Genomic DNA, 25850 nt, shown 5'->3' with positions numbered 1-25850 from the left:
TGTATATATCAATGATGTCGCTCTTGCTGCTGGTGATTCTCTAATCCACCTCTACGCAGACGACACCATTCTGTACACATCTGGCCCTTCTTTGGAAACTGTGCTAACAAACCTCCAAACGATCTTCGGTGCCATACAACACTTCGTCTGTGGCCTCCAACTGCTTTTAAACACTAGTAAAACTAAGTGCATGGTCTTCAACCGATCGCTGCCCGCACACTCCCGTCCGACTAGCATCACTACTCTGGACGGTTCTGACTTAGGTATTTGTATTTGTCCACATATTCTAGGTGTCTGGTTAGACTGTAAACTCTACTTCCAGACTCACATTAAGCATCTCCAATCCAAAATGGCATCTAGAATCAGCTTCCTATTTCTGAACAAAGCCTCCTTCACTCATGCTGCCAAACATACCCTCGTAAAACTGACTATCCTGCCGATCCTTGACTTCGGCGATGTAATTTACAAAATAGCCTCCAACACTCTACTCAGCAAATTGGATGTAGTCTATCACAGTGCCATCCGTTTTGTCACCAAAGCCCCATATACTACCCACCACTGCGACCTGTATGCTCTCGTTGGCTGGCCCTCGCTACATATTCATTGCCAAACCCACTGGCTCCAGGTCATCTATAAGTCCTTGCTAGGTAAAGCCCCGCCTTATCTCAGCTCACTGGTCAACATAGCAACACCCACCCGTAGCACGCGCTCCAGCAGGTATATTTAACTGGTCATCCCCAAAGCCAACACTTCCTTTGGCCGCCTTTCCTTCCAGTTCTCTGCTGCCAATGACTGGAATTGCAAAAATCACTGAAGCTGGAGTCTTAAATATATCCCTCTCTAACTTTAAGCATCAGCTGTCAGAGCAGCTTACCAATCACTGTACCTGTAAACAGCCAATCTGTAAATAGCACACCCAACTACCTCATCCCCATATTATTACTTACCCTCTGCACCCAATATCTCTACCTGCACATCATCATCTGCACATCTATTACTCCAGTGTTAATGCTAAATTGTAATTATTTCGCCTTCATGGCCTATTTATTGCCTTACCTCCCTACTCTTCTACATTTGCACACACTGTTTATAGATTTTTCTATTGTCTGTACGTTTGTTTATGTGTAACTCTGTGTTGTTGTCGCACTGCTTTGCTTTATCTTGGCAGGTCACAGTTGTAAATGAGAACTTGTTCTCAACTGGCCTATCGGGTTAAATAAAAGGTGAAATAAAAAATAAATAAAATGGCTATTTTTTGTAGCCACCCACCGGAACGATGCACAACTCAGGGAGTCCAACCAATACACACACTCCCAATGTTGTGTCTAGCAAAGCTATGTTCAGTTATGCAGTTAGTGCAGCTTCCTCATAATTCAACCATCATTCCAGTCTATTACAGAAGGCGTCTCTCGCACTTTCTTATTTATTTAACCTTTATTTTTAAACAGGAAGTCATGCTGAGATCAAGGTCTCTTTCACAGATAAGCCCTGTATACACATCTATATACATAAAAAGCAAAACATAATCATTGAAAACACATTCTTCAGTAAAAAGGTCCTCAATCAGCCTTTTGAATTGCACAAGAGGCACCAATTCATCCAATTTTAGAGAGCCTTGGAAATCATTCCACAAGTAAGGTGCAAAAAAAGTTGAAGCAGATTGACCTAACTCAGTGGAGATGGAAGGGAACTCTAGAGTTAGCCATCCCCGAGACCGGGTGTGACCTGATATCTTGTACGTCTAAGTTAACAATGAAGTAAGGTATGGTGGAAGTTTATGCAGGAGGGCTTTACAAACAACACGAGTAAAATCCATCGATCTACGAGACTTCAAAGAGGACCAGCCTACTGTACTTTCTGATACAGAATACAGTGATGCGTACTGAACCTATCGCCTGTAATAAAGTGTAGTTTGCTATGATAAACTGTGTCTAATAGCTTCAATACAGTGGCAGCTGCATTCAGATATACAATAACGCCGTAGACTATAACCGGTATGAACGTTGACTAAATCATTTGTTTTATGCTATTTAATGAATTTTTCCTATAAAATAAGCTCCTTTTAATTCTTAATTTCTTAACTTCCTCACCAACGTGCTTTATGAAAGATGGGTTTTCGTCAATCCAGATAGTTATAAACTTTATAACTCTCTTCTCACAAAAGGAAAGCGTGGAAACAGGTTGGCTGGAATTGTTTAGTTCAGTGCTTCTCTCTCTTCAGTCCAAATTCCCATCTACTCAAACGAATAAACAATGTTCAATGCACCACATAAACCACCAGACCGATTCAATCTTGACACAATATTTAATTAATGTGCACTCAGATTTTATGGGTAATTTACTGAGAGCAGAGAGGAAGTCATAATTCCCCTTAAATGCATTAATGTCATATCGAGATGAATCCTAGATCTGCAGAGGGTGTACAAATACTGCAGCATGAGGCAATTTTTCCCCTTCCTACTTTTATTTAATCAAAAGCATAAAAAGAGTCTTCCTTGACCATATCATTATATTTCTATGGCAGAGAGTAAACAGTGTTCCAGTCTCAAGAAGTACATTAAGATTGAGACATGTTCAAATGAGAGACAACCAAAACAGGGAAACTGGTTTCCTCCAGTCCATTATAAACTGGTTCCAGACCGGTTCTTTAGACCTAGGTCAAGACAGGACACAATGCCCCAACAACATCTTCTGACTCAATATTAGTGTTTTCCCTACCAATGCATATCTGACACGGGTTTCAACGGCTAGCTTTGTTGCCAAATAAGGGTTTGGCTTCTACAGGTTGCCATTTGCATTTTCGATAACAGGGGGCGTGGAAGCTTTTGCGCCCGCCTGGAAAATCTAACTAGGGAAAGACTGCCTTGTCCAATGTAATGTTTTAGTTCATTACAGCTGGATTTTGTAAAAAAAAAAAAATCTGTTATATACTAACATTGTTACATCATATAAATATTTACTCCACTTGATACATTAATAAAGTTTATTCATTTAAATTAAAGTTCAGGCAATTGACAGAATATTATGAATCTGTTCTGATGAGACCATATCACAGATCTTTTGTCTCATTGCCTCCCGAATAATAGTGTTTGCAGCAGCAACTCATTTCATGCTTTTCTGGAGATAATTAATGACACGATTAAGCAATTAGCCTGTTACATTGAGCTGATATCATTATACAGGTCTGGGATAAAGCTTAGGATTTCTTTCAACGCCCTCCTCCAGGTCATTTAAAACGGGTCGGAGAGCACTAGGCTGCGAGAACAACAGACTTCTCGGTTGCATCACAAATGGCATCTTATTCCTAATTTAGTGCACTACTTTTGATAGGGTCCATAGTAAATAGGGAATAGGATGCCATTTGGGACGCAGACGGATTTGTACGACCAAGGGTTTCACCAAGGCAGATGCTTCAACACTCTGCATCAATGTTTTAACACAGACCCTAAGGGGAACAAGAGCAGCTAAATGCTCCGTGTTCGCCAGTCAGTACTCTTGAGGTCTGGCGATTAGCAGACTGTGGCAGAAGAACTGAGGTTGATAGGCCTACTCGGTGTGTCTGAGATAGGCGGGAGGCTTCCTGCCTAACAAACTTCCTGCCTAACAAACCTGCCTAACAAGGCTTCCTGCCTAACGAACTCCGATAAATTGAATTTTACAGGCTAAGAGAGTTTTAAGACAAATCATATTAGGCATGGCCTTTTCAGAGCGCTACTTTCCAGGACCAGTGACGGTTGGTTGGTTGCCTGGTCATTTCACAGCATCTTCTTCTTTTTCGCCGCCCATTAGAATGTATTCAGCGTAATCAATTCCAACCATGTTTCTAATGAAGCCTCTCATTGACCCAAACGGGTCTATTAACGGCATGAATAACTTATTGATGGCTGTTCGCGAGGCGTTAATAGGTTATGGCGGAAAGCAGCTGCATCAGCGTAATCACTCACCTTTGTTTGCGCAAGTCAAGTTACTGGCTGGCTAGCCCCCTAATAATTTACTTTCCTCTATCCAATGAGGCAGCACCCTGCTGTAGACAACATGTACATTTTCTCTCTTGTCCTCTTTCTTGTCTTCCCCGTTGTCTATGGTTGCATTACAACCGCAATACAATTAAAATATAAACGCTTATAAATAGCCGACATTATGCATTTTGTATGACCTGTATGTCAGAGGATGTATAGGGCTGGCTATTTTGACTTAAGGCACTTCTACTTAGCCTACATAGTAAATCAATTCAGCCTGTTCTTATTCATTAACAGTGTGTTCTCTAACTGAGGTTGATCAAATATTGCAGCACTACCAACAACTGGCAAATCAGAATTCCATTCAATAAAACATTCCAAGGGTATGAATGGAACATTCCCAGTGTACCATTGAGCAAATTCAGAGTTCTCACAACCACCGCTTTGCAAAGCGGAGAACACTACTTGTGCAGTGCTCGGTACTCACCATAGGCTGTCATGGTTCCCACGTAGGGCCCGTCCATGACGCTCTGGTTCTCCTCGGCCAGGGCCTTGATGTAGCGCTTGCTGAGCTCCAGGATCTGCTGTCGCAGCATGGTGCTGCTCTCGTGCGTGGCCCGCTGCTGGATGGTGAAGTGGAGCAGCATCATGCCCCAGATGAAGCCAAAGCTCACCAGGAAGAACCCCAGCTTCTGGGACGACAGCTTCCACAGGTAGGCCGAGGCCATGGCGAGCGCGGCCCGTAGCTCGACTGGCAAGAGTGACTGTGTCTGTGCGTGAGGGACAGGGGTTGGAAGGGACTGAGTCGGAGTGGGAGGAGAGTTCAGAAGGGGAGGCGGGGCATGCTGGCGCTCGGGGTAGTTTAGCCGCTATGGTTCTGTTTGGACTCTTCACCACTCCTCACCAGTGGGCTCTACTTCTTTGGCCCATCTTTATCAGTCACTCCCACCGGGTTGACTGGCCAAGATGCATTCTGTAAGAGAGGAGGAGACAGAAGGCTGTTAAGAGGCACTCAAGAGTCAGAAAACACCGCAGTTCCAGAAGCAAAAGGAGGAGTATTTACATGGGCATTCCCAAGGCGGGTGTTAGCTACTGTAGCTATAGCCATCCAATGTTTCCCCGATATTCATTTTGCATCGCGCCACACTTTGCCAAGATGAGCTTTTAAAGGGATAGTCCGAGATCTTGTCAACTAAGCCCTTTTTCTACTTACGTAAAGTCAGATGAACTCATGGATAACCCTTATGTCTCTGCCATCTGCATCCAAAAACATGTGCACACCACACAAACACACGCCGTAGACAACCTTCCTTCCTTGCTGCAGTGCGTTACAAATAACCTGCTATAATGTGACCACTTTGATACAAGTTTGTTTCGATTAAACAGCAGGAGATAGAACTGCGCCCTGAAACGTGTGCCAAGATCTATGCGGAGAGAGACAAACAAAATGTATCAAAGCTGACAAATCCCCGCTGCTAAGAAGATTCTCAGGCAAATAAAAGATGCAGTCAGCGTGAAGTGAATAATCACATTGTCTCCACGGGGAAATATAACCCAACCCAGTCTCTCGTCAGAGTTAAGCCTACTTCAATTTCTGTTAAACATCCTAAAGAAAGCTAAATTGTATTTTATGTTGTCTCTGTCTATGTTCAAACCTGTAAGGTCTACCGTGTAATGATTTTCACGAGAATAATATTATGCCGATAGCTTGGCTACAAGACACTGAATGAGTGGGCAGGTTACCCTTAGGAATCCTGGCCAAAAAACCTTTCCATGACACAAAAACATACTGCAAGTCAACTTTAGTGGAGGTACGAGGAGTTGGACTTGTAAATATTTCAGTGATACAGTTTAGGGGAAAAAACAGTATCCTGTCAAGGATGGAGGAAAAACAGGACGTTTCGCTCGCGCGTGAAATGGCAATCCTTCTTGCCCGTCATCTTCAGCCAACAGGTGAGGCTATTTCGTAAGGTACCCAAAAACCCTCGCTAACCATAAGACCTTCATAAGCCTCCTAGTGATAGCAACGTGTTGAGGGAGAGAGACATGGAGGGGAGAGAAGAGAGCAATGATAAGTAAGCCTACACTAGATAAATGGAAAACTTGAAATAAGGCTGCTAATTTGGAGAGTTACGACATGTAATCTACACTAGAGAAACGGAAAGTTTAAAATGAAATAAGGGTACTTTATAATGGGACATTTGATTGCTACAACATGCAAAGTAGTAGTAGTAGCATTTGTAAGGGTAATGTAAAGTAACTGATCCACATTAATGTTATAGATTTATCGTTCAACTTATCATTATCATGATAATTCAGTCAATTGTTCGTGATATGGATTTTTGTCCATATCGCTTCGCTCTATTGCAGCATATGTATTCACAGGGCTAGTCAGAAGTAGTACACTACATGGGGGGAATAGGGCTTCATTTAGGATGTAGACAGGCAGCCTAAGCCTAGGTATCCTTCACACTGTGGGGATACATGTACGTGTTGTTTCATCCTCCTCCTCAGGCCAGCTAAGGAAGCTAGTTACATCCATGGTCTGTTCAGTCAGGCTCCTCAGGTTTCTGCACTCCTAGGGGATACACACCATACCCTCAAACCAAGGTTGCTAGTAATTGGATATGAAGGGCATTATGCAGTATGCACTGAACTATTGTTTCTTTTCCCACCACACTAGCTCAAAAGGTAATGTTTATGCATTACAAAAAAAAATAGTGTGTATATATGTATATTTTGCTGGTCATTATTGTGGGGGTAGCATTGACATACTGTAGTCAGAGCTAGGCCAAGGTCAGGGGGCTAACATAACACATTACCATGGTAAACGAAACTTGCGTTGGGGAGGAAACCGAGGCCAATCCAAAAAAGCACTTCTTTGTGAGCGAGTGGGGAGGGGGGAAAAAACTATTATATTTAGCTTCTATTTAAAAGACTTCTTAGGCCAAGCCTAACATCTTGGGTCAGAAACAAAACTCAGGGGGACTTATTTTAAGGGACCATCCAGGTGGGAAGGATGGGCTGCAATTCCCAGCCCACCTGTGGCTTTCTCATGAGGGAAAAGACTACACCTTTGACTCTCCGGAGAAGGTTACATTCAACACCACATCAAGATGTCTTCAAGTCATTCATTGATCGGCAACTGTGGCTTGGTAACTTTGGATAGTAAGTAAGTAGCCTACCTGTGGTATAACTATGGTTAGCTATAACTATACTATTTCTGTTTCGTTCGGAAGTAGGCAAACCCAGTGAGGCTTATTCGATGTGATCATCTAGTTAGGTCGTCTTATTAGCAAGCATTGTCACTTTTCTTTCCTTACCGTGGTAATGCAACACCAGTCATGTTTGTGCCTGTGAGATTGAGTCTGACTCGTAGAAGCATTGTCTTCCGTAGCAGTTGACTCAAAACATAGAAAAACAACCTAGCATGTGAATTAGAGGTCGACCGATTATGATTTTTCAACGCCGATACCGATTATTGGAGGACCAAAAAAAGCCGGTACCGATTAAATCGGACGATTTTATTTATTTATTTATTTGTAATAATGACAATTACAACAATAATTGAATGAACACTTATTTTAACTTAATATAATACATCAATAAAATCCATTTAGTCTCAAATAAATAATGAAACATGTTCAATTTGGTTTAAATAATGCAAAAACAAAGTGTTGGAGAAGAAAGTAAAAGTGCAATATGTGCCATGTAAAAAATCTCAAGTTTAAGTTCCTTGCTCAGTACAAGAGAACATATGAAAGCTGGTGGTTCCTTTTAACATTAGTCTTCAATATTACCAGGTAAGAAGTTTTAGGTTGTAGTTATTATAGGAATTAATAGGACTATTTCTCTCTATACCATTTGTGGATGTTTTTATAGGCACTTTAGTATTGCCAGTGTAACAGATAGCTTCCGCCCCTACCTGGGCTCGAACCAGGAACACATCGACAACAGTCACCCTCGAAGCATCGTTACCCATCGCTCCACAAAAGCGGGGAACAACTACTTCAAGGTGTCAGAGCGAGTGACGTCACCGTTTGAAAAGCTATTAGCGCGCACCCCGCTGACTAGCTAGCCATTTCACATCGGTTACACCAGCCTAATCTCGGAAGTTGATTGGCTTGAAGTCATAAACAGCTCAATGCTTGAAGCACAGCGAAGAGCTGCTGGCAAACGCACGAAGGTGCTGTTTGAATGAATGCTTACGAGCCTGCTGCTGTCTACCACCGCTCAGTCAGACTGCTCTAACAAATATCAAATCATAGACTTAAAATATAACATAATAACACACAGAAATACGAGCCTTAGGTCATTAATATAGTCAAATCTGGAAACAATAATTTAGAAAACAAAACGTTTATTCTTTCAGTGAAATACGGAACCGTTCCGTATTTCATCTAACAGGTGGCATCCCTAAGTCTAAATATTGCTGTTACATTGTACAACCTTCAATGTTATGTCATAATTATGTACAATTCTGGCAAATTAATTACGGTCTTTGTTAGGAATAAATGGTCTTCACACAGTTCGCAACGAGCCAGGCGGCCCAAACTGCTGCATATACCCTGACTGCTTGCACGGAACGCAAGAGAAGTGACACAATTTCCCTAGGTAAAAGAAATTCATGTTAGCAGGCAATATTAACTAAATATGCAGGTTTAAAAATGTATACCTGTGTATTGATTTTAAAGAAAGGCATTGATGTTTATGGTTAGGTACACATTGGTGCAACGACAGTGCTTTTTTCGCGAATGCGCTTGTTAAATCACCACCCGTTTGACGAAGTAGGCTGTGATTCGATGAGAAATGAAATGAACAGGCACCGCATCGATTATATGCAACGCAGGACAAGCTAGTTAAACTAGTAATATCATCAACCATGTGTAGTTAACTATTGATTGTTAAGATTGATTGTTTTTTATAAGTTTAATGCTAGCTTGCACCTTACCTTGGTTTCTTGCTGCACTCGCGTAACAGGTAGTCAGCCTGCCACGCAGGCTCCTCGTGGAGTGCAATGTAAGGCAGGTGGTTAGAGCGTTGGACTAGTAACCGGAAGGTTGCCAGATCGAATCCCCGAGCTGACAAGGTAAAAATCTGTTGTTCTGCCCCTGAACAAGGCAGTTAACCCACTGTTCCTAGGCCTTATATATATATAATATATATAATATATATATATAAATAAAATGAAGAATCGGCCACAATCGGTGTCCAAAAATTCTTATTACCGATTGTTCTGAAAACTTGAAATTGTCCCTAATTAAAATCGGCCATTCCGATTAAATCGGTCGACCTCTAATGTGAATAAAACAATGTAAATAGCCAAGAAACACAAGGACAAAGTCTCACTTCAGTAGACTTTCATTTCAAGTAACTTAGACCAATTTTTATGACTGTGCACAGCGCTTCCAAAAAGGAATCTTTCACTCAGCTATTCACATGCGCACAGCCCCCAGACAGGCATTGTTGCAGTGTGAGGTGGAATAGGCTATATAGGATTTGTAGTTCTTTGACTGAGCGATTCATTTACCAGCTATGAACCAAATACTTTGAAAACAGCTAATACAGCATTTATTTGACTATAAATATGATCATACTTTACTATTTCTACTCACAAATGCGAGTGAAATGCACCCGCCAACGTGACTGGTGAAATAGACTTCTTACCCGCCAATGCCAAAATCTACCCGCATTTAGCAGATGGTGGGTAGATTTTAGGCACTGGGAACTACCATTAAAATATCATTAGAGGATAGGTGTTTAGTCTACATAACGCACGCCTGTGCGCCAGGGTTTCTGTTAGAAAAATGTGGCACCGGACATTTGACCGGCAGCATTTTAATTTACTGGACATTGGAGACATTTACCGGACCCATATGTATTGGGTGCGTAACCTGATTAGGGCATCCACCCACAGCGGTCAAATGATAGAAATCACATTTAGATTATGGTACTTCATATAAACAGAACATGCAAGTCGAGGATGCAACGATATGCAGTCCTTCTTACCGAATTCTGATGTGCACTTTCCCTCAGCCAACAAGACGAGTGACAAACAGCAAAATCACTATCCTATGTCAATTTACTATCCCACATAGTAGAAGGTTACCTATTCTATTGGTCAGATGGTTGCGAAAGAAATAGCCTATTCCAAACAGACTCTGGGACAGTTGTGGGACGATAGATCCATATTAATAAGCCTAGACTAAATAATTGTATTAATTTTTTTAACATTCAAAAGCAATGAGTGATACAACAGATCAGAAAGTTTAGCTTAAAATGTTGATAAACTATTATTTCTTCACATTATAAGTGCAGCAATGTGCACAAGGCAGTAGGTACCGCGCAAATGTTCATTCCATTATGCAATTAGCGGGAAAACACTTGGCAAAAGGGCGCCGCTCGCATTTGTGCGGTTTCATGTGACAGATGAAAATATCCATTAGAACTTTAGAAAGCGGGGAGATCTACTATGCAATAACTAGCATGGGTTGCTAATATGACTAAGATTGTACCTTTGGATACTGGACAATGAAAGAAAGTTGATAAAAAAAAAAAAAAAATTGGGTTTATGTTGCAGGTCACGACTTTACAGGAGAGGCATTTTAACATTTATTTGTATTTTTTTAATCAAAATGTGTTTTTTGGAAGAAATGCCTTCTCGAACATTTGAGCTTTCATTTGCCTTAACAAACTTGTATGCCATCTGTAAATACAAATAAAGTTGTTAAATATTGAAATCAGTGGAATGTCTGGTAGAAGCAGAGTATGATAAGGAGATAAACACAATTCTGGTGTTTGATTGCAAATGCAGAGGGAGTCGAAAAGAGAACACAGAAGGCGGTTGTATAAAACACCTGTCTGCGGATCACATCTTCAAACTAAGGGCAACTATGGTATCCGTGACAGAGAGGGAGAAACATCTGATGATTCTTATGGCATTGCACACGGTCAGTGTGAACCAGAGTGACTTGACACAATAGGCCAAGCAAGCTGTACAAACAAAACGACACAGGTCGTCATATTTAATGAAAGGGGTTGCAGTCTGCCTTAAAGCGTTCATCCATGTATACAGGTAAGAGTCTAACTACAGTTGATTCAGACATTATACTTTTCTAATTAAGTCAGAAAGTTGTTTTCATTGCAAGTTAAAGCTTACTGTTAGCTAACTAGCTGACATTTGGTGGCTGGCTCGCTAGCTAACATTACGTGTATGATCTGTGTATTCATATTGTCTCAGAAAGCCATTTGTTTTGCTAGTTATAGCCTAATGTTAGCTAGCTAACATTGAACCTATTTGGTTAACTTTAGCAAGCTATGACAATCGTTTGTATTGCTAGTACTCTATGGATTGGGATTATGGTTCATTGTTTAGCTAGCTAGCTATTTGTATCTGGAATTTGTCTTTCAGCATCAGTAGAGAATAAAACACACCTGACTCTTCTCCACCAGTCATACAAGGAGAATGTTATAATGCCTCCCATTATAAAGAGAGCTGGCCTCCACAATCCCCCCGACCTCAACCAAAATGAGATGGTTTGGGATGAGTCGGACCAGCCAACAAGTGGAAAAGCAGCCAACAAGTGCTCAACATATGTGGGAACTCCTTCAAGACTGTTGGAAAAGCATTCCAGGTGAAGGTGGTTGAGATAATACCAAGAGTGTGCAGCTGTCATCAAGGCAAAGGGTGGCTATTTGAAGAATCTCAAATATAAAATATAATTTGATTTGTTTACTACCATATGCCTTATTTCATAGTCGTGATGTCTTCACTATTATTCTACAATGTAGAAAATAGTACAAATAAAGAAAAACCCTTGAATGAGTAGGTGTTCTAAAAATTGACTGGTAGTGTATAACCTTAACATATTAAACCGTTTAAAATGTAATATTCCCCTCCAGAAATTAGCCCAATAACATAGATGAAAAGCAATAGCTTTAGGGCCTGTACATCGTCCATATTGTCAGGCAGGTGTGCTATTTTAGCGATAAGCATTATCCCCTGTAGCCTGACGCAGTATCGTGGCTACATGGCTGAAGTATGATGTTGCTCATCTGCATTGGTTAACCCAATAGGGTAATCATTAGCTAGATGAGGAGTTCCCCAAACCGTTTCACTCGTGGCCCCCCTTCCAGCATTGGGGAACACCCGCGCCCCCCGTGTGCACGTGCTACATCTATTTCTGTGGGCACAGGCACTGTTCATGACACAAACTGTTCACACCACTCTTGTTGGTGGACAGAATTTTGCAGGTTTAAAGCTTATGTCCTGCAATTAAACACATTTTGTCATGGGGGTACAAAGAACATTTTGCAGTTTTAAAGCACATTTTCTTGCAATTCTATACATTTTGCCATGTCTAATGTGTATTCATGTGATATTTGAGTGACTAGAAAATTACAACAATAACTATAGGCTAAAAAAACGAAATAAAAAATCGTTAGCTGACATGGGCTAGTTGATCTGGACATTTCTGACAAGTTATAAATAGCTGTAAGGTATACAATGACTGACATGACAAGAGGAACTGATGATGCACTACCCAATTCCAAATTGCACCTTGTGCATTCTTAAAGCTGGACTGAGTTCCTTTACAAAAAATTGTTTTCAGAAAAATATAGGCCTGTTTATGCATTCGATTGCCCGAGGCTCTTCTCACGTTTACTTTTTTTCATGCCAGATTGTAAAACGCTGCCAATTGAGCAAAAATTCTAACGGCAGTGCTGCCTGAAACTATAGGCCTACATCTCTGTGGCCTCACCGAGCAAAATATATTTGAGACAATGGCTAGCCATTAGTGTTGTGTGGCCATCCTCCCAGACCCTGGGGTTACGAGGCTAGTTAGCCATTTACTGCAGCAGAAGCATCTAGATAGAGGGAGACAGCAGCTCCCAGGTAACTTTGGCTCTGTTGAAAGGCCAGGCGCTGAAATAAAATATAATTATTCATAGGAGGCACATAGTGCTCCCCTACTGTCTCCTTTCATCAGAGCTCTAATCCCATCAGGTTGGCCGATGGCCTGGGGTGCGCAGACGCTAACGGCGCCCGTGCAGTGTGGCTCGGGATGACAGAACAGGTGGCAACAGAGAGGATGCCGGGAAGATCCAGGGCAGCCTGTAGGGTGGCCCAACTCACAAAGTATTTTGTCCAATGTCCATACTAGCAGCATTGGCTGCCTACCACTTAGAATAAAGCATTGTATTCTAAGTGATATGCTAGTGTGGATTTCAGAACAAGGGCAATGATTTTGATATAATTTTGGGGGGGCACTTGATCTATTGATGTTACTGATTTGCTGGAGAGCACAAAACATGCACTCTGCTAAATAGGGTGTAACAAGCTTAAACATTGCAGATCTCCAAATATCATGAAGAGCTGCCATGATTCCCCACTCTGTATCAGAACATTATGCCCTACCGAACGCGTCGTTCCTGAAATAAGTCTTTACCGTTTAACCAAAAACCAGCAGGGCTGTGATCCCCAAGGACCTGCGCTATGAAGACCCCCTGCTAGCAATAGGAAGTGAACACAGAGTAGCCACAGAGATCTATTACCTCACGGTAATGACTGCTTGCACCCTGTGATGCTGCCAGCTGAGACAGACACACCATGTTCCAAAAACAACAGATTAGCCTAGCTACATATATGATGTGTTTCTGAACCTCAACGTTGGGACAAACACACTCACTTTGATAAGTCTGGACTTCATTGTGTGTGAAACAGCTTCAACTTGTTATTTAGAGACCCAATAAGCTTCATGATATTCTAGAATGAGGGAAACCTTGCATTGCTATATTTTTTTTATTCAGATCAGTTGCCACAAAGCTTTGTCAATTATCAAGCATCCGATTTGAACACTTTGATGAGGATTAGATAGTTACAGGCCTCAAGCATTTCAGAAGCAGTTAAATAAATCATTTTCTGAATAGCCAAAGGGCTTTCTCCGTTAGCAAGCCCACTTGAAGATATAAAATGCCTCGAGACATATTATAAAAGGAAAATGAAAACTTTTGGGACCGGGATTCACAGCGCATCTCAGAGTAGGAGCGCTGATCTAGGATCAGGTCCCCCCTCTTACTAATTGTGATTAAAAAGGCTAAACTATACTAAAATCAGCACTTCTGAGATGCTTTATGAATACAGGCCCAGGGATGAGGCAGTGGAGAACTGACTGACGGCACCTTTGCATGCAACTCAAAGGCAGGATAATAAAAGGCTCACTTTCCCCTTCCAAATGATCCCTGGGAAATGGGTCAGCGCTGCAATACATGAGCAGTCTTTCCTCCAGCGGTGAAACTTCACAGGCAGCGCAATACTTCTGACAGAATCTCAACACCGTTACATGCCAATGTTCCTTGGATATTTAAGCGTACCACCCCTAACAAATATATGGGCTTTTTCTATTGAAAACTTATACGTCCGTGTTGCCATTGTCACCAGTTTTGAGACTATCGAGATCATTTCACAAGTCATGAAGGATGGGATAAGGAAAAAGTAAAATGATTCAATTAAATTCAAAATGCAGTCAAGTCGATCTTTTTCTTCTGCTGATCATCTCGAGCGTAATACAGTGCAAAAGAAATGACGTATTCGGGCTTGAAAAACAAAATCTCTGCACTGCGCTTTAAATTCTCAAACCTACATCAGCACTCTGCAATCTGCTGCATTGATAACATCAACTGTCTCTCACAGGTCTGGGTTCTATGAGACTGAGTTATGAGTTGCCATTATCCGCCGAAAAGGAGAAGGGTTGGGGGTCACTACAGACATGACCCTGTGTCAACATAGATCGGGTTCTTGTTCAATAGGCATGATGACCTAAAGCGGAGGTCGCTACTTTCTGAACTTGTCCAATAAGAAACGCACATTTTTGTGATCTGTTGCAAAACGTTTTTCTATGATGTGCTTGTGCCCTAAATGCACAAGACCCTGAAACTCGAACAGAAACCCCCAATGTGCTCGTTGACTGTCACAACGCCACTCCCTGTTCTTTAGAAGGGAGGCGTTACAGAATACAGACGGATTTCTCAGGTTTCTAACTCAGGACCTTTATTTGGCTGGCAGGGTGCCTTCTGGCACTCAACAGCGCCAATGAAACCCTGCGTGCTGACAGCCAGCTTTGGTTTCACAATATACATTACAACCACCACCGTTGGAGTGGGTGACATACAAATTACTGAATTGTTGTTTTAATGGCTGGAACCCACACACACTCAATTTATCTCTAGAAGGGCTGAGAATCCCAACTGCTGCTAACAGCTGTGATTATTTTTAGGCTTATACAGTTGTCAGATCACAAAATACTGTGTGCTCACATAGCTAGGCGTATAAACAATAGGCTGCCTGAAGCCTATGGGCTACATCAATACCCTAGTTTTATCAGGAGGAGCTAGGCTCGTAGTCAGTGTGCTCCCAATCATCATACAACACAAAGGTCTGAAAGAACATAATAATCAAACATACTTTTAACATCATAACTCCCAAAAAGCCATGATAATCATCAACATCATAGGCTACCTTCCACTGATAAATATATTGACAACCTTGCCCCTCACCGTGCCTCCTAAAGACTGAGACAGGTGGCCATGCATTGCAGGCTGCTAAAGCTTTGTCCATTTCCTTAGGATTTGTGATGGGAGCTCAAAATAGCCCAGACTGGGGGGGAATAATCCATAGGGGAAACCAGGCCGAGGATCTCTAGATTAATTCCACTGCATTGCTCCGAGTCTGAAAGAGACAGCCTCCTACTGAAATGGAATAATGTTCTTTAAAAGCCTTTTCACCTCACATGTTGCAAAAGCTGAACAAAAGCAATGAGATATGTGAATAGATAGGCTACATCAATAATGGACCAGAATGAAAAAATAATAATAACCTAGGCTGCATTTCCCACCTAAAAATAAGTCAGAATCAGGTGCCTTAAAAAAATGTCCAATCCAACATGTGCAGGTGTTGATTGAGCCAAAACTAAGGCATAGGAATGACATTCCCTAACACTTTAAAACTGTAGGACTAAAGCCTCAAATTGGTACCGGTATGTCCCTCTACACAGCCCTTGAAGCATCCAGGCAGCAGTCTAAGGTAATGGAGACGTGAAACTGACGATGGCCATGCTGTCATGGAGACGAGTGTGACTGCGCATCCAAATAGGCTACTTCTTCACACTCGGCAGAGCCTCCATTCAGTTATTAATTCCCAGCTCTAGTCCAGACAAACGGCCATACCTTACTGGTGTGAACAGCACACAGCATAATAGGCCAATACTCTGCCCAAAAACACCTCTGATTGGCTTTTAACACAATGTATTTTGCGTTGTCATTATGAAGATTTCTTTACACAAGAATGCAATTCTGCTGGTCTTTATTAGAGATCTACCGATATGGAATTTTTGGGTCAGATACCGATTTTAGGGTGGCAAAAGTCACCGATTACCGATATATCTGCCAATATATTGTTTTTTAGAAATGGAATGAAAAACATACCTTTTTTTACACAAATTGTGCTCCAAAAGATTAAAAGATATTCTAAATGATGATTTCTCAACTAAATATAAAAGTTTACATTTTATCTGTGGTTTACAGCAGTAGTTCCCAACCAGGGGTACTTGGCCTATCCACAGGGGGTACTTGAGAAGCCTCATGAGACCATAGTCCTACTGGTAAAATGCACGGGGGGGTACTTCAGAGTAAAATGCAATTGGTGGTACAATAACCAAAATAGGTTGGGAACCACTGGTTTACAGGATATCCACTGACCACAAGCTAGCTGTTCCTTACAACAATATTTGCTTACAGAAACCACATGTACATTACACTGTTTCTCAATACAAAATGTATTGGCTATACATTTCAACTGCAAATGGCATGTGCTAATGACTAAAAACATTTATGCAGGAAAATGCTAACCACACAGGTTTTAGTCACAAGTTCCAATTTAGCTAGCTAGCTGACGTTAGCTACTTATCTCATCATGAATACAAGCACATGGCCTTAAAGACGGCACATATCTAACTGCCTTGCTTTTTGCAGATTGCGGAAAACTAACTAAATAAGCCCAGTAGCTAACATAATAGACACAGACAGTAACAGAGTTATCTTTGTATCAAGGACAAGTGTTCACTTTGTCGCCAGTCCAGTGTTAGCACATAAGTAGCACAGATAGCTAGCTAGCTACCTTGCTGGCTAGCTATTGCTGGCAAGCTAACGTTAAGAATGTGATGAGGACAGGGCTGCTTGCTTGGAGAAGTGTACTTTTGATTATTTACTTATTCAAATATGTTGGCTGTGGCAAGCAACGCACTGTCAAACCACCATGCCTACTATCTCGCACGTTGTGACCTAGGCCTTAACGATGTTCAATGAGCAGTCCTCTTCAGGCAACTCATTGAATAAAAAATAAAATTATGTATGACTGCAAGTGAGCAGACATATTTGTTTATTCTATGTGCCAATTTATCTGTGGAACCGATTCATCAGTCAGGCTCTAGTCTATATCAAATTAATCGGTTTATTCTTTGGACAAAAGATGTTATCATGTAGGCCTAGGGATGTGACAGTGTAATTGACGATTATGGATGGAGACGTTCATGAAAATAACAGTCCAAGCCGTATTTTTTTAAATATTTTTTATATATACACTTCATATTCAAGTCGACAAACTTTACCCAAAAACAGCAAAGTAAAAGAAGGCCTGGTTTACATTTAACTGACAATATAAGGAGAGACGAGAGGAGGTTAACTATCCAGTTTAGATGTTTGTGTTGTGGAACGAACAGCTGACTGAAGACGGGACGGTCGGGCATTCAAAAAGATGACACATGCTGTTGAGTCCATTTCAGTAGTAACATAAACTTTTGACAAAGTGATGAAACGTTGCTGCTTCTTGTTTCAGCAAACTGTTGTAGCAAACGACTAAGCGACCACAAAAACCACTGCGTCTGGTTTACCAGGCAACTGCATTGTGTCCTTTGTAGACAAAACAGCAACACTATGGCACGGGATGGGTAACTTAATACTAAGCGTGATGAGTGAGAAGATCAAAACAGGCTGTTCCCGACACCCACACTGAGCTTAACATGACAGTGGTGGTGCTGAGTGAGAGAGCAAGTGAGAGACAGAGATCACCACTTCCTCAGAAGGAGAGTGCAGTTACAGATCATTCAGATACAAATGCACTGGTGTAGAACAGATACACATGCACCGGTGTAGACCAGACATCTGTCATGTATCTGTCATGTAGAATAAGGCACAGGCCTATTCGTCAAGCTCTAGTCATTAGGCCTGCATTTCTACCTGCAAAGTGCTAGGCTTACCATTGTACCAAACTGAATAAGCTCCAGTTCCCACCTGCCCTCCCCTTCATCGGCTGAGCTACCATTTCCCTGCAGTCTCTGCTCTCAAACGGTTGGCACCACACACACATATGACGCGGGCGGGCGCAGCACCGTGACCAATCTGTGACGGTCACCCCACCAGCCAGGCAGGGCCGCTGGCCACAGCCTGCCAGCAGGGTGGGCACCACCATCCTGCCACTGGCCTCTTGCCCAAGCCTGGTTCAACACAGCACCACAGTCCGGGATATGCGCGCGCACGCACACACGCACACTTCAAAAGTTTGGAGTCACTTAGAAATGTCCTTGTTTTGAAAGGAAAGCACATTTTTGTCCATTAAAATAACATCAACTTGATCAGAAATACTGTGTAGACATTGTTAAATGTTATAAATGACTACTGTAGCTGAAAACGGCAGATTTTTTTATGGAATATCTACATAGGCGTACAGAGGCCCATTATCAGCAACCATGACTCCTGTGTTCCAATGGCACGTTGTGTTAGCTAATCCAACTTTATCATTTTAAAAGTCTAATTGATCATTAGAAAACCCTTTTGCAATTATGTTAGCACAGCTGAAAACTGTTGTTCTAATTAAAGAAGCAATAAATCTGTCCTTCTTTAGACCAGTTGAGTATCTGGAGCATCAGCATTTGTGGGTTCGATTACAGGCTCAAAATAACCAGAAACAAATAACTTTCTTCTGAAACTCGTCAGTCTATTCTTGTTCTGAGAAATTAAGGCTATTCCATGCCTGAAATTGCCAAGAAACTGAAGATCTCGTACAACGCTGTGTACTACTCCCTTCACAGAACATCGCAAACTGTCTCTAACCAGAATAGAAAGAGGAGTGGAAGGCCCCAGTGCATAACTGAGCAAGAGGACAAGTACATTAGAGTTTCTACATTGAGAAACAGACATCTCAAGTCCTCAACTGGCAGCTTCATTAAATAGTACCCACAAAACACCAGTCTCAACGTCAACAGTGAAGAGGCAACTCCGGGATGCTGACCTTCTAGACATTTCTAAGTGACCCCAAACTTTTGAACGGTAGTGTACGTACGTGTATGTGTATCAAAAGTTTGCGATCACTGGGGCGCTCAGCAGTGTAGCACAGAAGTTAAATTCTGAGAAATATTACCATTCCTATTTGGTATAGCCTATTTAAATACATATATTATAGAGTCTATACAACGCAAGAAAGGAATGTAGGCTTGACAGAGCAGATATTTCCACCAAAGCAGCGCAAGAATGTCCATTCGGAAAATATTGATTCTCTCTCTCTGTCGGATGCATGGGCATTTAGCCATTTTACCATTTTTCTTTTTAAATAACAGACACTCCTTAACGATCTTGTGTTAAATTAAAAAGCTTAAAATAAAAAAAACTCTTCAGTCGATAGGCTATGATTGAATATGACTGAAGGCTACGCTTCATTGTTTTATGCATGGCTTTCCCTCCAATCAAACAATGGATTCCATCACAAAAGGTTATTTGAATAGCCTAACAACGTAAGTTAGCCAGAGGTCTAATAATGAGAGAGAACAAACAATATCAATAGCCTAAAGGAAAATCCAATGACAAGTTTAAGCTTATTAAGAAATAAAATGATCCATGCGGGCTGTTGAAGACTAAAATGGCCAATAACCTATCCTCCTACTAGACCTAAAAGCTTAAAGAGAATTTAAAGTTAGGAACAGCATTTTATTTCCCAAATATTCTAGCCTACGAAGGTGTTGTCCTAAAGTTGTGGCTTTCAAAAATAACAAGAATGAAAGTATATAGACTAGACTCTTTTATGAGGCAAATAAAGCAATTATTATCCAGTTCTGAAGCAGGTAGACTGCTTCTTATCCAGCCCATGATGTAGGCCTATAGCTTAGTTCACTAGGTTAAGGCAGCCCATTCCTCATCAGACAGTCACTGCACCATCATGTGCGCGCCACACAGACAGAAACACACACAAAACATGTTCTGCACCTCCACCAGAAAGGGTTAGAACAGATTTGCCATTGCCTGCACTTACCAGGCTTTCAAGGTTATCTTGGGGGGGGGGACGGCAATAGCATCGTATATATAACAATGTTTTATTGGTAAATAATCACAATAGGACAAATGTTAACCACGCCCCAACACTACACACCATCACAGAGTTAAAGAGTTGTGTGGGTTGTTTACCCCTTACTGTGTGTTGCGTACCAACAGAGCGTTTCTGTTCTCTCCACCTCCTCTGAAGAAAGAGGCAGTTGACTGCACTGCAGCGCACAGTAAATCAAACATTGGTTTCCTCTCGGCCGCTCTCCTAGGGCAGGCACATTTCAGAGGCCCGCTTGGGCTCTGGTTTCTTGACCGACCCTGCTGCTCACTCCTGTAAGCCTATGGAGAGCCGAGCGGTTAAACTGATTGGGATGCTGTATTAGACAGTGATCCTCTTAACCCCAAACCCGCAAGTACCCGTTCAGGTCAAGCGGCAGTAAAACTGTCAGGACTAGTAGGTACAGTAAAGTGCTCATTTTCACAGTCAAGTGTCTCATCTCAAAAACAACAGTGATGAAGAAAACAATACTCAGAAACATGAATTCATTATGTATTAATAAGATGATAGTTACAATAGAGACTGAGTTTATGTTTCCCAAAGGAACCTTAGTTTTTGGACTTATGGTTTACAGATTACATAAAGTTAGGCCTATCGGTTTAACCAACACACAGCCGTTGGAAAGATAGGTTAATTCAATATAAAGATTATCTGTAATAGCCACAGGACTGTTTGTCTGTATGTAAGGAATAACCCAAGCAGGACGAGCGTAGCAACAAGTGACCATTTAACTAAATCATAGCAATACATCCCCCTTCATCCCCAGAGATTCAGAAAGCAGCTAATATCCTGGTCTGCTGATTGTGTTTGAGATCCACCAGATCAGAAACAGAAGAGCACTTTATACCAGATGTCATTAGATCTCAGTATGGGTGCTAGGACATTAATCATTTGACTGGAGCAGATTGTCATGAAAACCTATTGAGTACTGAACCGTACTGCAGCACATCCTGTAACACAGTAGGTAGACTTCCTTAAAACTGCAATATATAAAACTTTTTGTGCGACCTGACCAAAGTCACATAGAAATGTGAGTTATAGATCTGTACTTGTCATTGAAAGCAAGTCTAAGAAGTGGTAGATCTACTGGATCTACAGAACTGCTGGTTCTGTTCTAACTGATAATTAATTACACCGATCTGGTGTGCCAGGTGTAAATCTGATTAGAGGCGAACAATGGAAGAAAGCAGTGGAACTGGCTTCGAGGGCCAGAGTTCAGTTTGAGGGCTCTACATTATAGTTGCTTGTTTTGTTACAGAAACTGAAAATAGGGGAAATAAATAAAAAATTGCAACCAGGAAATGACAGAGCGATATCTGCAATGTTGTATAAACAAAGACCAGGTAGAATGACTGAAAATAGAATGACTAGGTTATGTATATGGTATAAACAGTGCTATTACAGGCATTGAATCCGGTTCCGAACTAAAAGCTCCTATTTGCGTTCCTCCATGCCTAAGCTGAAAAACGCAACTATTTGCTTTTAATAGAAATGTGTGTGGTATACAAGCCAGTGTTAAAATACTGACTGCTGTACATTTAGCCCAAGCCTTTCCATCTGCCTTGACAAAGTGAGATGATATCATATGATTCAATCTACAGCCTAATCAAGTGATGAAAGGCTTAATTACAAGCTCTACCTTTCCCTTCAAAATGATTCATAAACAGCTCATCTCTTTGATACAAAAACAAGCACCTAGGTGAGGCAATCTTCAATCCCTACAAAAAAAACTTTAAACATGCTCGAAGCGAACATTAGCCTACATCTCAATACAGAATTCAAGAGTGATATATGACATTTGAAGGAAAACCCAAAAAATCTGAAGCTTTGGACTTGCCCAACCATTTAAACAGAAGGTGATTGTATTAGGCTATCCTGCGGTTTTAGCCTAAGTCAGTTCGAGCCGAACACAGTGACCAAGCACAGTGAGTGGGTGGCACAAAGAGAGGGAGGCAGTGGAGTGTGTGTACAGGTCGTGAGGAGTAGGACCCCTTTAATCAGAGAGAGACTCTTCCGCGGCTCTGGGCGAAACCATCAACAAGCCCACATCCGTCCCATCCCTCCATCACCTCCAGCCCTGCCCAATGATGCGGTCCCAACAATTTATCTTGCCAGCAGCAAGGCATGCCACTGGAGCAAAGCTCCTTTCAAGCAGATTTATACTCCCCAAGAGCTGCAGCAAAGGCGCTTGAAAGAGCTCTTTATAAAGGCAAGGAAGCCAGCAGCTCACCTCTGCTAACTGCAGTCCCAATGGCCGTTTGATAGTCAGGATAATAAGCTAAGCAGTGAGGTGAACAGAAACCCAATATCACCTCAATTACAACTGCCAGTGTGTCCTCCATCTTAATCACACTTCTTCATTACAAAGGGGATAAGAAAGAGCCAACCTCCAAGAGAAGATACTAAACATCAAAAGCGGAATGTTTTATGTTTTCATGGCACCAACCATAACGTTACCTGTACCTGAGCCAAATTCCTTAGAGTAAGTATACTGTAGAGAATGTGGACTACAGTTGTAATTACAGAGTACACTGGACTGTTTCCAAGGGGATTTCTGGGTGTTTGAATAAATCTCCTGGGTTGTAAGAGAAGCACTCTTTCAGATCTACTCAGAGGATTGCAGCCAAGGCAGTATCCACGGGCCCTGTGGAGCGCCCAGGGGCCAACCTACAAGATGGCCATGGATCTAGGCAGGCAGTATTGAGCAACCCAATCACTGAGCTATAGGAAGTTAGGAACATATAGTGAGCAAGCTCTCACAGTGGAAAGTATGGGGAAAGTGTTTTTCATACTTATCCACAAAAGGACACTTCACATATATTACATTACCATGGTCACAAAACCTTTTAATTGATACATTTTCATATGTGTAGTTATACTGTAGTAACATTGCTTTACGTAAAAAAAATTAAAAGTCTGCAAATTATCAAAATATATCTAGTGAAAAGACAATCAAAAGATTGTACATAACAAATTGTGATAGATTGTTTTTTTAATGACAGGTGGGAGCTACACTCCTGAAACTAGGCAATACCATGCAGTGTCAAACGGTGCCATGTATTTTAGATTCGTACAGATTAACCATACTCATTCGATTTGATTGGGGGATTGTTAACACCTCTAGCTTGCTAGATACCATTCAAACAGCAATTCAAGCGACATAGCCAGTAGTGTCACTTCTATCATATCATGCCAAGGATCGAATTCAAAAGAATGTTAGCTGTTATTACTTGTAGTAGTATTAAATCAATGCAACCAGAGCTATGATTCTGTGTTATCGTGAAACAATAGACTGTTGACAACTAAACCTAGATCTGTTGACAACTAAACCTACACTGGCTGGTTTGCTAATGTTACTGCAAAACTGTCAATGATATGTAGGTAGGCTATAACATGGCTAGCTAGTTACTCTCGTCTGACCGCGCACTCATATAATCGACAACAGACAATTTTAGCAAGCAAGAAAGTAGCCCCGTTCATAACTAGCCACTATGTTTTTAGGGATAACAAGGAAGCCAGTATGTTTGCATTTCAACGGTTTTAAACTACCAGACAATCTAACCATTATATTGAATAGGTGAGATGGATTATTAGCAACATTTGGGCGCTGCGGTATGCAGATTCTTTACTAGTTCGCGCTAGCTGTCACATGCAGTAGTTTCTCAGCAAGCCAACTAACGTTGGCTAGCTAGCTAGCTTACTACGCATGGAGCTAACAATAACATTACTGTAATAGCTGTTAAACAGAGATATGACAAGAAACGAGAACAAACTGAAATAGCTAGCAAGCTATGAGTCTGGCTTTCTGGTCATCCCTTCCGTTATTGTGACAAGTCGCTCGTAGTACGATTGGGAGAATACTGCGTCTGCAATGAAAATGCTATGTTGTGAAATCATATTACAGCTTACCTTTCGATTGGTAGAGTGCTCCAAATTGACTTCAGGGCTCAGGTTTTGTGTTATGCTGATATGATAACAGATGCTACAGGATTCCGTATGAATGGCCAGCTTGATACAGTTCTCCGCTCTAGCGCTCGAGCCTTTTCTTTCGCTCTGTCACTTCCAGCACCTTGTCCTAACGCAAAGGCTATTTAGGGATCCTCTGAATGTTAGTATCCCCTTGAAATAACGAAAAAAGAGAGAGCAATATTTACCTTTATGAGAAAAGGATAAGCATAAATTGTATTACGTGTTGCATTGGTGCTGTTTTATTCATATTTAGAAGCATGTTTATTTTATATTTCGCATATGTACCAATTGCATGTGTCATACAAGGAATTGTGGGCCTTAAGAGATCACAAATAGGGGAAAACGATATGCATAAACTATTTATGTGGTCAATAATTCCATGTTAACTGAAACTATATATTACTTTCAGTTTTCTTACTTTCATATATATATGTTCATTATAAGTAGCCGAATCTACACAGCAGCCCAATCCCTAGGCTGCGTAGTGTCATATGACAACAAAATCACCATTCTCCCTTAAAAAGGTGAACAAAATAAAAAAGACAAGCTTAGTGATTGCTGCCATCTGCTGGCCTTTTGTATACTGAAAGTAAGCGTCAGTCACCGTCATTCACTTATGTCACACACAGTGTGTCACACACATTGTGTACTACATTGGGTGCGTCGCTTGATTCAGAAATGATCATCTATTTTGGCTGATAGAGTTGAAAGAAATCCAAACTGTTGGTCTGAGAGGCCCACTAGAGGGCATCCACAGCACAGGTTTATATGCCAATATTATGGACACGAATTAGAACATAACAGGATGTGAAATGGCACACCAATCCTACTTTGATATTTTCCTGCCAAAATACAGCAACATTCCAGGCGTACTCACTTATCTAATCCATAGCAAGTGACACATTGATATTCAAACTTTTCATTACAAAAGTATTTTAGATTTGCTTTATATTTTTGATTTTGATGGTGGTTAGTTAAAAACATTTTGGGGCGCATTCCCAAAGTTCCCCCAATACCTCAGTCCCCCAGGCCTAGACATTGGCAACTCAACCCGTCCATATCACATTGATATTGTAATTGTTAGGCTGTGGACCGCATTATGAAAGCGCTCCATCTTCAAAGGAAGTATAAATTACAGATAAGCCCCCTCCCAAAGCTCAGATTTATTCATTTATTTGCCCCTCTTGATTTAAAGACATACTTCTATGAAGAGGCCCCTCTCAACTCTGAGAGGAGAATGTCTTGTACTTGCCATTGAAATCCGAAGAGGCAGAAAATAAAGTCTGCAGGTGTAGGCCTGCTGACTAAATGGACTAAATGCTGACTAAATGGACTGACTAAATGGACAGCATTTATTCAGGATCATTATAAGATGATTATGATAAGACATTATTAGGGAGTCATACATGCTCTTTATGACAAGTCTTACATTGCATTATAACTGCATAACAATGCATTAAAGGCTTTAAGTAAAGTCTTACCAAAATTCAATCTAA

At 41.3% G+C, this 25850-nt stretch overlaps 1 protein-coding gene across 1 annotated transcript in view; it reads right to left on the bottom strand.

The window, feature by feature from the left end:
• Positions 1–24460, bottom strand: part of LOC129840497 (alpha-1,6-mannosylglycoprotein 6-beta-N-acetylglucosaminyltransferase A-like) — a 115758-nt gene extending 91298 nt beyond the window's left edge. Inside the window, exons 1-2 of the mRNA XM_055908414.1 lie at positions 24295–24460; positions 4447–4932 (exon numbers count right to left, since the gene is read on the bottom strand). Coding sequence (XP_055764389.1) covers positions 4447–4687 — 241 coding nt within the window. The 5' untranslated portion in view covers positions 4688–4932; positions 24295–24460. The remainder of the gene's footprint in view (positions 1–4446; positions 4933–24294) is intronic.
• Between the last annotated feature and the right edge of the window lie 1390 nt (positions 24461–25850).

This window comes from Salvelinus fontinalis, chromosome 41 (genome assembly GCF_029448725.1).
Source record: "Salvelinus fontinalis isolate EN_2023a chromosome 41, ASM2944872v1, whole genome shotgun sequence".
Lineage (NCBI taxonomy): Eukaryota > Metazoa > Chordata > Actinopteri > Salmoniformes > Salmonidae > Salvelinus > Salvelinus fontinalis.
Note: the sequence above shows the minus strand (reverse complement) of the source record. Positions and strands in the feature narration are given on the sequence as shown.